Source organism: Anabas testudineus, chromosome 17 (genome assembly GCF_900324465.2).
Source record: "Anabas testudineus chromosome 17, fAnaTes1.2, whole genome shotgun sequence".
Classification (NCBI taxonomy): Eukaryota; Metazoa; Chordata; class Actinopteri; order Anabantiformes; family Anabantidae; genus Anabas; species Anabas testudineus.
In genome coordinates, this window is record NC_046626.1 from 1,513,095 (window position 1) to 1,527,724 (window position 14,630).

Here is a 14,630-nt window from a genome sequence, read left to right on the forward strand (position 1 = left end):
GACTGAGACATTGATATATGTAATATACCTAGACTACATAATAATTAGTCTTTTTTAAGAGACTAGTACCAATGTAGCTACTGTTTTTTGTTTTTGATTTGATTATCAAAATACCCAGATTTAGGGTGGATATTTTTTAAATATCCGATTTTATCATGAAAACATTTTAGAGCTGATACAGTTTGCTTTAAATCTTTTTTCAAATCTGGTAATGTAACACTCAGTATATTGACCTTAAGAAGTTGTAGGTTCTCACCCAGGATGTTCTCAGTCTTGTGTCTCTCTATGATCTGAATATCTGTGGCTCCAGTTGGGATATTGGTGACGAACACATATCCTGATGACAAAAGACCCACTTTAAACACACTACACTTATGTGACATGATTACCGGTGCGGCATTAATAAAGAAATGTCCAAAACATGTTTCTGTGTTTTTCCATGTTTCTGGTAGGAGTCAACACTAAGCCCAAAAGTGTAATTATATATAATATCAGCCTTATTTAATCAATGTCTTGGTGTCTCACTTCAGTGAACATGCTCAAAATTATCCTTAGGACCTTTTGCTTGTATGTTTGCTAAGGGACGACTAGGCATCACTGTTCATTCAAACTCCTTTTCCCGCTTTATTTAGAAAATGTCCTTAGAAAGCCAACGTGCACCTGATTTAGCAGTCTAACTGAGGGAGGTAAAACATTAGTCTCCAAACTCTAGCACAAATCTTGTTTTTCAGTTGCTAACAGCAGTGTTCACCACAGAACACACTAGGAGATGCTGTGGATTACATCATGTCAACACTGGGCTTGTGTGAATCGCTGGGCTCACGTAATCATCTGCACTCTTTTTGACTGACAAAATATGAGTCCTTTTACCACCACAGTGAGGACCGTGAGCAGCAAAATGGTCCTACTTCAATCAATTCAGCCATCTATACAGCCTGCAAATACACTCACATTTCAGTCACAATTTAAGCATATAACTGATACCAAAAACATATTTTTCACTTCATGTGCATCTTCCTGTATTTTATGTGCATAACCACAGTGATTGTGTAATAGACTTTGAGCGCTTCCAATTTGTGACTGACCTACACACTGTAACACAAAAAGTGTAAATTGAACTGTTCAGTTGAATCAGATGTTTCACTGACTCCTAAGTATGTTTTATTCCACAATATACCAAATCAGTCAGGTACACTGCTCGTCAAAAAAAAAAAAAAAAAGTCACCATCTGGATTTAACTACGCCAGTCGGTAAGAGTCTCCCATTGGATAACTACTGCATGGATGATTATGTTTCAGCTGGCAACAAGTAATTTAACCCTAACTGATGCAGTGAGTAGCTTCTCATTTCTTAAACAACCATGTCAAAGGAAACGTCCTGTGGTCGTTTAAGAGATGTTAATCTGTTTCAGAAGGGTCAAATTATTGGCATGCATCAAGCAAAGAAAACTTTGCTGAAGAACTGTCCCATGCATTTTAAAAAACTGGAAAGATAATGGGGAACCATTATCTTCGAGGAAAAAATGTGTTCACAAAAATCTTAAATGATCATGATCGGCAATGTTTGGTGAAACTAAAATGTAGAAAAACAACAGTAAAACTCTCCATTTCCACATGCACAATGTGATGGGTGAACTTAGTGGATTGGGACTAAACAGCTGTCCAGCCTTAAGAAAACCCCTTGTCAGTGAGGTTAATCAGAAAGAAAGGGCTTCCGTTTGGTAGGGAGCATAGAGATTGGACTCTGGAGCAATTGAAGAAGGTTATGAGGTCTCATGAGTCCAGATTTACCTTGTTCCAGAGTGATGGGTACATAAGGGTAAGAAGAGAGATGGATGAAGTAATGCACCCATCATGCCTAGTGTCTACTTTACAAGCCTGTGGGGGCAGCATGATCTGGGGTTGCTGCAGTTCTAGGTCTAGGTCTAGGTTCAGCAACGTTATGAGGTCAGCTGACTCCCTGAATATACTGAATATACTGAATGACTGATGGTTATTCCATCAATAGTTTTTTTTTTCTTCCTTCTTGGTGAAAGATTAATGCAACTCTGGACCGGAATAAATGTTGGCACAGGAAAATGTGTTAAGAGAGAAAATGTCATCAAAAACATAATGTCATTAGCTCCACTTTATATCATCACCTGAGGCCAATACCTTGGCTTTGACGAGCCACATAAGCACTGTTTGGGCATGCTCTCTGTGAAAATAGAGAAATGGAAGCACTGTGCACCAGCACTGAGGGCTTTAGCCTACTTACACTGTAACCCCTTGATGCAAGTATGATTGATTGGAATAGGGATATAAGGGCGTCTGAGGATAATGTTGAGAGAGTTTCCTGAAGTGAGACATCTTGTCCTTCTACTCATGATAATCAATTCAATTTTGGTAATATTGGGCCATTCAGATTTAAACAGGAATGTTTAATGTCCTATTTCAAAGCTTTTGTCACTTGGAAAGAGATTAATCTCCAGTATAATAAACTGATTGGAGAAGTCTCAGCGGCAGCCATCTCAAAGCCTGGACTGAGGCTTGAATCTGAATGTGGATCCTGAACTTTTGTTATTGCTGTGCCAGTGTAACCAAATTCATCATCACATAACTTATGAGATTTTAAAGTAATATTTTACAACAAGAATTATTCATCAGTAAATACACCACTCATGATTTTTATGCTTTTATGTGTCTTAGTAAAAGGCTGTTGCTAACAAGTAGCTGAATTGAACTACAGAGGGTGATCCTACCACATCATCCCTACAGTGCTCTGAGGTTTATAATTTACTTATTGTACGCACATCTATTTATATGTATTTTTGTGTGTGTGTTACCTAACTGTGTGAGTGCCTTTCTGTATGATCCAGAGATGCGCTGACATAAATTTCCATTGCCTCCACATACTCCACATCTGTCTATTGTCTTACTGCTGTACAGCTCCCCATCACAACCTACGGGCTTCATAGGAGAAGTTAAAAACATGATAAGAACATGATTATTCACTCACATTTAATCATGCATTCACTTTTCCTCATCAAAAAGAAGCATTTTCTTATTTGTGTAATAAAAAATCTACATACACTCCCTTTCAAAAGCATTGGAAAAGTGAGGCTAATTCCTTTACTGTATACTAAATATGTTTGGGTCGACATTAAAAGGTGAATATGAGACAAAAGATCAACATATCAGCTTTTATTACCAGGTCAAGATAGCATCTTTTGCCTGAAACCACCATTTTTCATGTGAGCAAAAATTAGCACAGCTTTTTTTTTTTTCATCTAACTCTATAACCTAATTTTTTAATAGTACTAAAAGGACATGTAATAGACTACTGTAGGTAAAAAGAAAATGACAAATTTTCTGGTTGGATTACCTGACATATTCCCTCTATGCACACTCCCTGGTATTTAGTATCATGGCAGAAGGTGCCATCTTGGGCAGGAACTAGTAGCTGTCGTTCGCCATTGATTGTTGTACACTGCAGGTCACAGGGCTTATTGGAGATGCTGATGTAATCAGCTAAAAAGGAAATTATACAGATATTTACTTTACTGACATAACAATATATGGTTTCTGTGTAATGAAATTCAATTAGTTATATCTGGTTATTATTTGAGATTACCCTAGTTGCCTACTGCAGTTGCCTACTAAAATGGTTCATCACTTAAACTGCTAATTTACTTTTATTTATTCAAAAAAGGATACTATGCAAGGTGTGAATGTTCACAACAGAATAATAGCTAGAAGGGTATGGAGACAGACCAAACCTAGTCACTGTTCGTTCCAGTGACTCTGCTAAACTGATATCTGAAGAGACACAGGCAGACAGACATTATATTGTATATGTTGAATTGCCTATATACCTGGGTAAAGAGGTATCCACTGGTAGTGACTTCTTCCAAAGGCTTTAGAGTTAAATTGAGAACACTGATGCTGTTTGAAGCTAACACTTGTACTGGGGCAGACCTGGAGAAAAAGAAAAACACACTGTTTCCATTGTTTAACTAATTTCTTTAATTTAACATTAGTATTAATATCAATGTAGCACCACACCTGGTTTGGGCAAAGCTGGTACTGTTTAGGAGAACCAACACAATATGAGCTGTTTACGTTCTGTGTGGTGGATAACCTGAAACACAAACAGGATACAATATAGAACACTATGAGTTTAATGTACTGCAGTACACGGCAACACATATGGTGCAGTGAAAAGTATTAAATTTCACTTGCCACACCCAGGCCTAATTACTGCCAGACCTGTTTAATCAAGAAATCACTTAAATAGCAGCTTTCTTACAAAGTGCAGCATGCTAAAAGATTTCAAAAAGCAACACATCATGCCACGCTTTAAAGAAATTCAACACAGATGAGTAACAAATATCAGTCTGAAAAGGGTTACAAACTCATTTCTAAGGATTCTGAACTGCAGTGAACCACAGTGAGAGCCATTATCCACAAATGGAGAAAACAGGAGTGACTAGCCTACCATAATAAGAATATCATACAAACAGTCAAACATTGTGGTGGTAGTGTGATGATCTGGAGCTGCTTTGCAGCTTCAGGACTTCGAGGACTTGCCATAATTTATGGAACAAAAATGTCTGCCATCCATCAGTTGATAACCTCAAGCTTGATTTATGCAGCAGGATGATTAGCAAAAAATTAAGGTGGCCTAGTAAAAGTTAGGACTTAAATTCAATTGAGATGCTGTTGCATGACAGGCCATTCATGCTCAAAGAACCTCCAATGTGGCTGAATTAAAACTCTGCATAGAAGAGAGGACCAAAAGTCCTCCACAGTGATGTGAAAGACTTATTGCCAGTTAGGGCAAATCCATGATTGCAGTTGTTGCCACCAAGGGTGGCACAACCAGTTATTAGATCTTTTTCCAGAGTAATAATCCAATCTTGCACAACACAGAACATCCTGTGCATTCTGGTTCTCATGAGCATACTGTGTATATTATTCTGCAATCAGTCAAATGATAACGTGTAACAGGGGTAAGGCATAGCTTGTATTGAAGAACTCACTTGTATCATAGTTTGTAACCTCTTACTTCATTGTTTTGACTTGACAGCTCACACTCTGCTCTCATTAGCCTCCGTTCTAGCAGCAGCAGTAGGTAGTTTTGTTTTAAGATTATCATTAGATAATTATTGCTTTAGTAAACAGTGAGACAGGCAATAAGAGAGAGAGAGCAGCACCCCAGGCAGATGTTTGACGTGAAAAAGCTCTGACAGACCTAAAGTACATTATAGACAAAGACCACTGACTAGCAACTTAATGTAGTGGAACACTTAGCTGCTGAAGAGACTGATCTTTCTCTCAAGAGCTGCTGGTAATTAATAATGTGAGTTAAATTGGCAGAGTGAACCTTCCAGCCATAAGGTGAACACAGACCTCAAAATGAATGTTGATGTTCTAAGTCTGCTGCTGGAGGTACCAATAGACAACTTTGTTTGATACTTTTGCTACAACCACTACAACAGGAGTTAGGTGTTCAGTAGGTCCAGAGATAATGTAATAATGATAAGCATTTTTCTTCTCTGTACACCACTACACTGAATTTGAAATGAAACACTTATCATATGAGCAAAGTAAAGATTTCAATTCATCTTAGCTTCAATTCAAGGGGTTTGACAATTCAGCAATTTTCACACACATGCACACACACACACACACGCGCGTGCCCTTTCCACCCCAACCTGTCTTGTTCTTCAGTCTTGTTTTAAGTAAGTAAAAGGCATAGGATCTATAGAGATTAAAAAAGGTGACTCACTCAGCCAGTGGACAATATCCCATTTCTGTGCTTTGAGAAACTCTTGGGTAACTTTTGATGTATGATTTGGGCCATTATCTATCTGCAGTATGAAGCTAAATTAGTTTTGCAGCATTTGGCTGATTACGAACAGAGAGTATAGCTCTTAACAACCATAAACTCAAAAAGTTAGAGTGGTTTTTATCAGTCAAAGTAGCTCTAGTCCAACCCTCCAAACTAATTTTCTTAACTTATGCTAACAGCTGAGTCGCTCATTGTAATACTCTTGACTTGGGTGAAGATCAGATCACATTTTATAGTGAATAAATGCAGAAATTCCAAAAGGTTCACATACTTATTCTTGCAACTGTATTTATTAACCACAGTACATTGACAATTGTCCCAATACATGTTACTTCTTTTGTATTTATACTGAGAAAATCTTCTATGTAGTCACTGTTTGTTTTTTCTATATGCATATATATTATAACAGAACAAAACCAAAATGTGATTACTAATTTTCCAAGATAACATTGAAATACATTGGTGCTTGGATGTTTATGAAATCTTTAACATTTTTGGCATTTCTGCATAAATCAGACCAGATTTTCAGTGTAATCCCAAAAGTAGTAGTGGTGGGAGTAGAAAGGAACCCAATTAAACAAATGATACAAAAAAAGAAATGCACTTAATTTATGTAAAGTGGATTATCTAATCTTAAAAATGTGTGTGTCGCAAAAGCATTCAAATATCTAGGACATTTGAGGTTACTTTAATAGTAAGTACACTCAGGCATTTTAACTGCTGTTAATTAAGAAGATAAACCCGAGTCATTTGTAAACCTAAAAAGGGGTTACAAAAAAATGTTCTAAGGAGCTTGGTGTACACTACTCAACTGTCAGGCTGAAAAATTGGAAACATTCAACACCATTGTATGGTCGACCAACAGATTTTACACTGAGAGCAAAGACTGTTAATATTCTAGAAGGTCATAAAGAACCTCAGGGTAATGTCTAGGAAATTAAAGGACTCCTTTGCAATGGCTAATTTTAATAGGCTTCACTCACCAATATCTTCCAAAAGTTTTTTCTTACATTTGCAAGTCTAAAGCTCGTTTACAACACCATGTGTGTCAGCATTGGCTTTTTGAAAAGTGTTCTGGAACAGATAAAACCAAAGTAGAACTATTTAGCTTAAATGAGAAGCGTTATGTTTGGACACCACACATTGCATTCCAGCTTGAGAACCTTACCCCATCTGTTAAATGTGGTGTCAGTGTCATGGTTTAGGCTTGCTTTGGTGCCTCTGGACCAAGAAGACTTTCAATTATTTAATGGAGCTATAAATTCTGGGTTGCACAAGCAAATTATACAGGAAAATTTCAAAGTATCCATCTGTGAACTTAAACTCAGAAGAGAATGGATCATGCATCATCGAAGAATGGGTTAAAATCCCTTCAAACTGATGTGCAGTGCTGATATGATAGATTTCTGGATATGTTTAGTTTAAGTTATTGCTGCAAAGCAGGGGTCACAGCACTTCACTGGGTGTCCAGTTTGAGGACTTGCCTGAAAATCTTCTAAACTGTTTTAGGTCAAATTTATGCAGAAAGAGAGAAGATTCTAAAATACACAAGCCTTTGAGCACCACTGTATTTGTTTCCATTCACACTACAAAATTACCAAATACTGCACATGATAAAAAACAAATCAATATGATGATGTTGTGGTACCATGGACACATTGGAGGGTACACTTTTCATAGTTTCAAGATGAACATTATACAATATGCATCCATGAAAACTGCCACCACAGTCAAGGCCAATTCATAGTTACCACTTACTCATACTGTGGCTGCGTTTGCTCTTCTATTCACAAATAGTTACAGACTACAAAAAACGATGGCCACTCTAGACAATGGCAACAGCAAGGAGAAGATCTGTTTTCTTTGGTGTATTTGACTAAACATCATCAAAACATGAAGAAAATCAGTAGAAAAAAATGTTGCTCGATGTACCTCAATATACAATACAGATACCATGACAAGCACATAGACATGGAAAGCATGAACAGGCCTTTTTAAATGTTATACCTGCTATAGTTTTTATTGTACAAAAAATTTTCAAATGTTCTTAATTTTGAAGATTTTTGACAATCAGTGACTGCCTCATCAAGTGATGAAAACCAGCTGATGGATACACATCAGGGAAATTTTGTACATATGTCTGTTGTACCAAGAAAAATCTGTGCTGTTGTTTACGTTCAATATGATTCTAATGCTGTATGAATGTGCTGGGAGGACCTAAACAACTCCAACATGGAGTTAATGCATCTGTCTTTCATGTTAACCCCACTGCTACACCTGCCACAACCCAAAAAACACATACTAATTTTCTTCAGCCCATCCACTTATGTTTAAACAATAAAGTAAGAAGGACAGCAGGGAAAGGTGAGTAGGAGGTCATTATGTGAGTGTCACATCTAATTGATAGAAAGTGATGAGGAAAGGACAGAAGAGGAAGAGGAGGGGGAAAAAACAGGAGAAGAGGAGAAAAGTGGAGCTTAAGAGGAGAAGAATGTGAGAAAAAGAGAAGCAAAAGAGGCGAGGAAGGTAGAGAAGAGAGGAACAAAGACAGAGGGAAGAAAGGGGAAGTAGGGGGATGAAGGGGAGAGAGAGGCCGAACAGTAGGGGCACAGTGGCGTTAATCTTGGCTGACAGAAACTTCCGCAAGTCTGACATGGGGAAGTCAAAGGTAACAAGATCACTAGAAACATACACCCTACCTGTTTTCATGTCCATGTCTGTGTTCACTTTTCACCAGTGTGTTATTGCTGTGCACATACCTTTAGATTTGCAGAGTTTGCTTTCTTTATGTAGCTCTGACTAGACTAGAAACCATTCTCTAGCTATAAGCGTGTATGCAACCATACATATGCTACCTTTGTATGAGACAGTGTCTCTCCTGACTCCTCACTCCTCCTCCACAGCTCCTGGAACAAGAGGACCAGCTGGACCATTCCCCCCACCACTGAAACACTTCCTCCTGAGAGAAGATATACACAGCACAACAGCATTGTTAACCATGTTACTGTGTAACTCAGACAGGAAAACACTCAGAGGTGGCAAAAGGTGGTATCTAACTGTGTGATACATGTAAAATGACAAATGACCCAACTGGAATCTCACACATTTATTACACAAATTATATTTACATACATAAATGTCACTTTGTGACTTGGTGACAGTACCTTGTTGCCTGACTGTTTAACATGCTGTCTTCCATGGCTGTGTGATTGTAGATGGATGTTACGCTGCTCCACCCACCCGTCACGTCTGTCCTAGCAGACACACACCATATACACAGGACACATACACATGAACATGGTACACGTCCTCAAGTACTGGCTTGGGCACACCAATGGATACCTCAGATACAGAAATGTCAATTAAACCTTTGTGGTTAGCTTTGTCATAATGCATTCTACTGTACCTAAACCCAGTTATTGTTTCTATCTCACAACTCACATAAGTGAGTTTAAAAAGAAGCATGTCTATTAATTTACAGCATGCTAAAGGCAAGACAGCTTTATTTGTTCTGTATTCTATTTGTGACTACTTTCATCACAGTTTCCTGTAAGTAGACTTCCCTTACTGCCACCCACTCTTTCTAAACATAAGTTTTGTTTACATCCACAGGAACACAGCTTGTTTAGTCCTTTTTTGGTTCTGCAGTTTAAATCTGTATTTTACTATGAAGACTAAAACTGACAAAAATTTTAAATGAGAAAATAAGATTCAGTGGAAGCCCCCCCAAAGCCCTACAGTAGTGGTTTGTCGTATATCATAAGGATGAGATTTGCACTGTCTTAATCAAATCTCAGTCAGGTAATATTTTTTTAATCCTTCGACTAACAAACATACAGCTCAATTTAGGACCATTGCTGTGTTATCTCACCAGGGTCCTCAGCAAGCCCACACAAGTTCCTTACTCAGTTAGATTACCCTCTGGCTAATTCAACACATAAACACACAAACTGCTGTAGTGTGTGTGTGTGTGTGTGTTTGAAACTGATGTGATTAGTGAGCAGAAGACAGACAGTACTACTTACTGTCAAAGCTCTGGCAAAGGGTTTCATTAATGACGAAGGTCAGACTTTGTCTTTTAAATTGCTGGGATGACTATGCCACTCTAACAGCAGAAGTGCATTTTCCTTGTTCAGTGACTGAAAAAAGGACAGACGTTTACCAGTGCAATGGTCTTGAATACAAAACACCCTGTGTTTATCCCAAGTACAGTTTGGGGTTTTAGGTCAAATCAGTTTGTTATAATTATAATAACAATAACAACAACAACAACAATAATAATAATAATGTTATGCACATGTCACCACAACTAGTGCAGTTGTGTGAAATATTATGCAAATACTATTTTAACACTCTTGGAAGAAAAGATCTTCCAAAAAAGCATATCAGATGCCATGCCAGTAGTGTGTAGTACACAAATTTTCTTTTTACTGTAGCCATAACTTGTATTGTGTAGTTAACGTAATCCACAAAGCCTAGCTTCCCATCCAGAAACCCGCCCCTACGTTTCTAGGTGTTAATTTAATATGTTAAGTTCACTACGCAGTATAAATGTTTTCTGTCATTGTTTCAGTGGCAACAAAGAATGAATTCACTGATAAATCAAACAACAATCAAATCTAACTATACAAATGTGAGGCATTTTTTTCAGCTATGTGTAGGGCATGAATGTTTAGTCACTTGTGTGCATAACAAAGCAGTGGTGAGAGCTGGTGGGACTGCAGCTGAAACCAAAGTGCCCTGCAAACAATCGCACAGCCTTTTGTAATGCATCTGTTGGGGGTTTTAACGATGAGACCTCAAGTCACCAGGATAGGCAGGCTGGTTGCTGTCTGTCATGTTAAGTACAGTGTGTAAGTTCTTTGCTTGCACACATAAGCAAGAACATAGGCTGTTAATTCGTCAGTATGCTAACTGGTGATTTAGTGCACAATGACCAGTGTAGCCAAACAGAAAGTCAGCAGTGTTTTTCGTCCTGAAATGTGAGACTGGAGTGAATAAGATTGCTTGCCTGACAGTTACTGTCTATTTCACAGAGTGAGAGAATGGCTGAATCACTTATATAAAGTATTTAGCTACATAACCAAAGACAAATGGACTTTTCCCACAACAAAAAGCTATGTATATAAAAAAAGTAGCTTTTAGGGGGATAAGAAGATTGCAACTGTAGAAAAACAACTTATACTTTAAAATTACAAATATGCTATATAGAGTTCTGTGGTAGTTAGTCCTACAACCCCAAAACTATTTAGCATTTTAGCAAGTAAGCATTTAAGAGGTTATTGGTTACCAATGCCTCGAATAAGTGGTTATATGGTTATGACCAGGTCAAGACATTTTTATGAACACATACATTTTATTTTTCGTTTATCACATCTCTTACACTTTTTTGATAGCACTCTGCTTTGATGTTGTTTCTTCTTGACTTAGATTTTGTTTGCTTGCCTTGTTCCTCACTTGTAAGTCGCTTTGGATAAAAGCGTCTGCTAAATGACTAAATGTAAATGTTATGTTCTACTTCATGACATAAAATTCCTAAGTAAATACCCCACTCCTGATTTGGCAGTTGCTAGCAAGTGGGTAAATGAGACTAGAGAGGTTGCTGGAAACATTACACATCTTTTAAAAAAGGATGTGAGACTATCAATTGAAAGAGGTTGTGGTGTAGTTTGGTAATAGCTAGCTTATTGCTTCTCATGAACGTATTTAGGTTTCAAAAATCACAAAAGAGATGTTAATTTGTGACAATTATGTTGATGAATAAAATACGTAAGTATCATATATTTTGGTTCCTCACAGAGCTTATTTTCTGCAGTAATACAAAGAAAAGAAAAGAAAAAACATCAGCCCTATGTTTTCTGATTGCTAAATTTAAGAGTGGACTATCAAGGCAAACTTTTATCCTGATAATCACTAAATGCTGTAAAGAATTTGTTTCTCCTACAAAGAAAGACTGTGAGGTCAGAACATGAAAGAGAGTACAGTAAAGTACAACTCTTATTAACATGATATTTTCATTTGCAACCATTTAAATTAGGGATGGATTTCAATTGCTAGTTCCATTTTGAATAATGTTTCAATTTGGTTAAATATCAGGATTTGTTTGGTTTTGCCAAAAAATCCCTTATTAGGTTTTTCATTCCCATCCTCTGTTTAGCCTCTTATCCTTATTTGTTGTAAACAGATGTAGCAGACAAGCTTAAATGCTCCAAAGTCAATAAGACAACAGAAAAAGCAGGAGAGCATTTAAATATAATTTAATGAAATACTGTATTAAATGTATAAGTTTTTTGTTTGTTTGTTTAACTATTTATCTGCCATCCAACATGTTAATTAAGAAAAATCACTAGGTTAAAACAGACCCACTGTTCGCCCACTGATACGGGCTTCAATTTACCTAGTAGGGATTTATACATTAAACAATACTGGGTTACAACATCTCATTGGTCCTGGGTAAATTTCCCCCAGTATATTGACCCAACACCGGGTCAGCGTTAACCTAGAGATTTTTAGAGAGTAAAGTGGTTACAGCCTGCCCCCAGAATTTGAATGTATTATGTGACCTGTGGTAGCAGAGTAACAAATTTCACTTCAAATTATGTTAAGTGCATACTTTAGTGAAGATTTTCATTTAGATTAGGTCATCTGGAGGAGACCAGCATAGACCATCTTAAACCAGCATGATTTCTATGTGTTAAACGCTATTTTTGCTGCAGGCAATCTGAACTGAAAAAGTCTTTCAGATGATCTGGACCAACTGGAGGAGTTTCCACATAAAAGCACATAGATGATTTAATATAGTGGAGGTAGAGGAAGGTTTACACATGTAAACTTACTCCCCCAAAATCACAACATTAGCGAACAAGTTAAAGATCAGTAAAGGTGTCCTTTATTGATAGGACGAGCCTTCAATACATCAGACTGTCCCTGCTTCAACTTCGATAGTTCATTACTGTAGTTTCTGATAGTACTGTCAACGTTAACTGGTGGGCGAATTGGTCCTTAATCAACTCAACTGATCAGTTGAGTGTGATCAAATGTTTGATCTACTTATAAGTAGAGTTACTGCTGCATCCAACAGTCAAGGACACAGCTCCACAAATGACACAAACACAAACAGACCAGTTGAATGGGGGGAGCACATTCTTAAGATAAACCTCATTAACCTCGAGAAACGAAAGCACAGTCACAATTTAGCCAATATTTGTGCCGTGTCAGTGCTGCACTGTTCATTTCTCATCTAACCTAGTTGAACACAGTGTATTTCTCGACGCAGCATGCATCCAAGCAAGTGCTAATTCAGGAAAATGTGGACTTTTTACAAACAGTTAGCTAGCTTACTTCACATTTCCACTGTGGTGACCAGAAGTAAGAAAAGTTCATTCAGATATGTTCGTTGCTGAGTTAATTACACATTAGCCGTATTAAAATGTGCCACAACAACTAATTTAAGCTGAAGACTATACAGCAGCCTGGACAATAACAACACACAAAGTGGAAGAGTAAGTTAAGTAACGTTACGGAGCAAACTGACGCTGGTCAGTCCGCTCCCCGACTGCACTCCGCCGTTCAGACGGACTGAGCCCCGGGAGCTGGACAAACGGCTACCCCCCGAGCTATTTACCTTAACGGGCCAGTCGTTCATTAGCGGGAGAACCGGGAGGTGTAGCAGGAGAAAGGAGCACACCGGGAGAGCTAAGCCTCCGTTACCGAACATTGTTCATTCATGTCACGGACAGACAGACGACACTTCCCCTCCCCTTTACCTCCGTCCCCCTCCTCAGCCGTCTCCCTGTGCCCTCCTTCCTCCTCCCATGTCGACCCCCTCCTCACGGAGCTCTCCGCCCCCTGCCCGCTTCTTGTCCAGAGGTGCTGGAGGTAGCGACAGGCTGCTCTTCCTAGAAAAAGAAAGTGCCTCCACATAGTCCAGACAAGCAGAAGTCCTACTGAGTGTAACCTGTTCTCAGATGTAGGCGACGTCAACAACAAACTATCCTACCGTGACCCGATGACGTGTGCCAGTCCACGTGTATTGTTCCTAACATGACGGGCGGAGGTTCATCAGTCTGTCAAAAGCTGTTTACAATTTGTCAAACTAGCTCAGAAAAATGGTTCTCAATGTAAAATTACACAGACTTTGAATAAATAATCATCTACAGTTCACAAAAGAATCTGGAGAAATCTCTGTGAGCAAGTAACAGAGCTGAACCCAACCTGTGATTTTAAAACAGACAGGACTCTGTGATGGACACAGTATAAACTCAGGAGTACTGGAAATCACTGTGTCCAAAAATCCAAAAATAAAAGGTAAAGTTCTTACATGCAAAGAAGAGGCCAAATATGAACATAAAGAAACATTGCTTTAAAAAAATCTGTTTTATGTAGATTTTACACAGCTTACCAACTCTTTGGGAATTGGGGTTGAACTTAAACATTTTGTATATTTTGTATTAAGAATGTGCTGCAAAAAGTAACTAAACCTGTCAAATACATGTAGAGGAGTAAAATGCTGCTACAGTATTTCTCTATTTGCTGAATAAAAGTGAAATAACATACAACATTTATGCTAACCAATGCATTTTTGGCTTTGCATATGTACAGTAACAGCACATTTATTCTTTACCTGCTTGCTGATTTATCAGTTGCTGGGAACATGGATGTTTTCTGTTCTTAAATAATATCATTTTAGATTCATGTGGCTATCCAACCCATCCCCATTCATTCCGTGTTTTTTCAGACCCGGGTCGTTCTGGCATTGTGCCTCAATTTCCCAGACTACATTGCTTCTGGTGCATCCG

General features: G+C 38.1%; 1 protein-coding gene across 3 annotated transcripts in view; it reads right to left on the reverse strand.

Annotated features, from left to right (window-relative positions):
- The window catches only part of LOC113171439 (ADAMTS-like protein 2), a 28,203-nt gene extending 14,626 nt beyond the window's left edge, over positions 1-13,577 (reverse strand). For all 3 annotated transcript variants that reach the window (XM_026373786.1, XM_026373785.1, XM_026373784.1), the window contains exons 1-8: positions 13,457-13,577; positions 8,997-9,086; positions 8,688-8,791; positions 4,044-4,119; positions 3,854-3,956; positions 3,364-3,509; positions 2,825-2,948; positions 257-337 (exon numbers count right to left, since the gene is read on the reverse strand). In XM_026373786.1, the coding sequence (XP_026229571.1) occupies positions 257-337; positions 2,825-2,948; positions 3,364-3,509; positions 3,854-3,956; positions 4,044-4,119; positions 8,688-8,791; positions 8,997-9,086; positions 13,457-13,549 (817 nt within the window). In that variant the 5' untranslated portion in view covers positions 13,550-13,577. The remainder of the gene's footprint in view (positions 1-256; positions 338-2,824; positions 2,949-3,363; positions 3,510-3,853; positions 3,957-4,043; positions 4,120-8,687; positions 8,792-8,996; positions 9,087-13,456) is intronic.
- Positions 13,578-14,630: the final 1,053 nt, after the last annotated feature.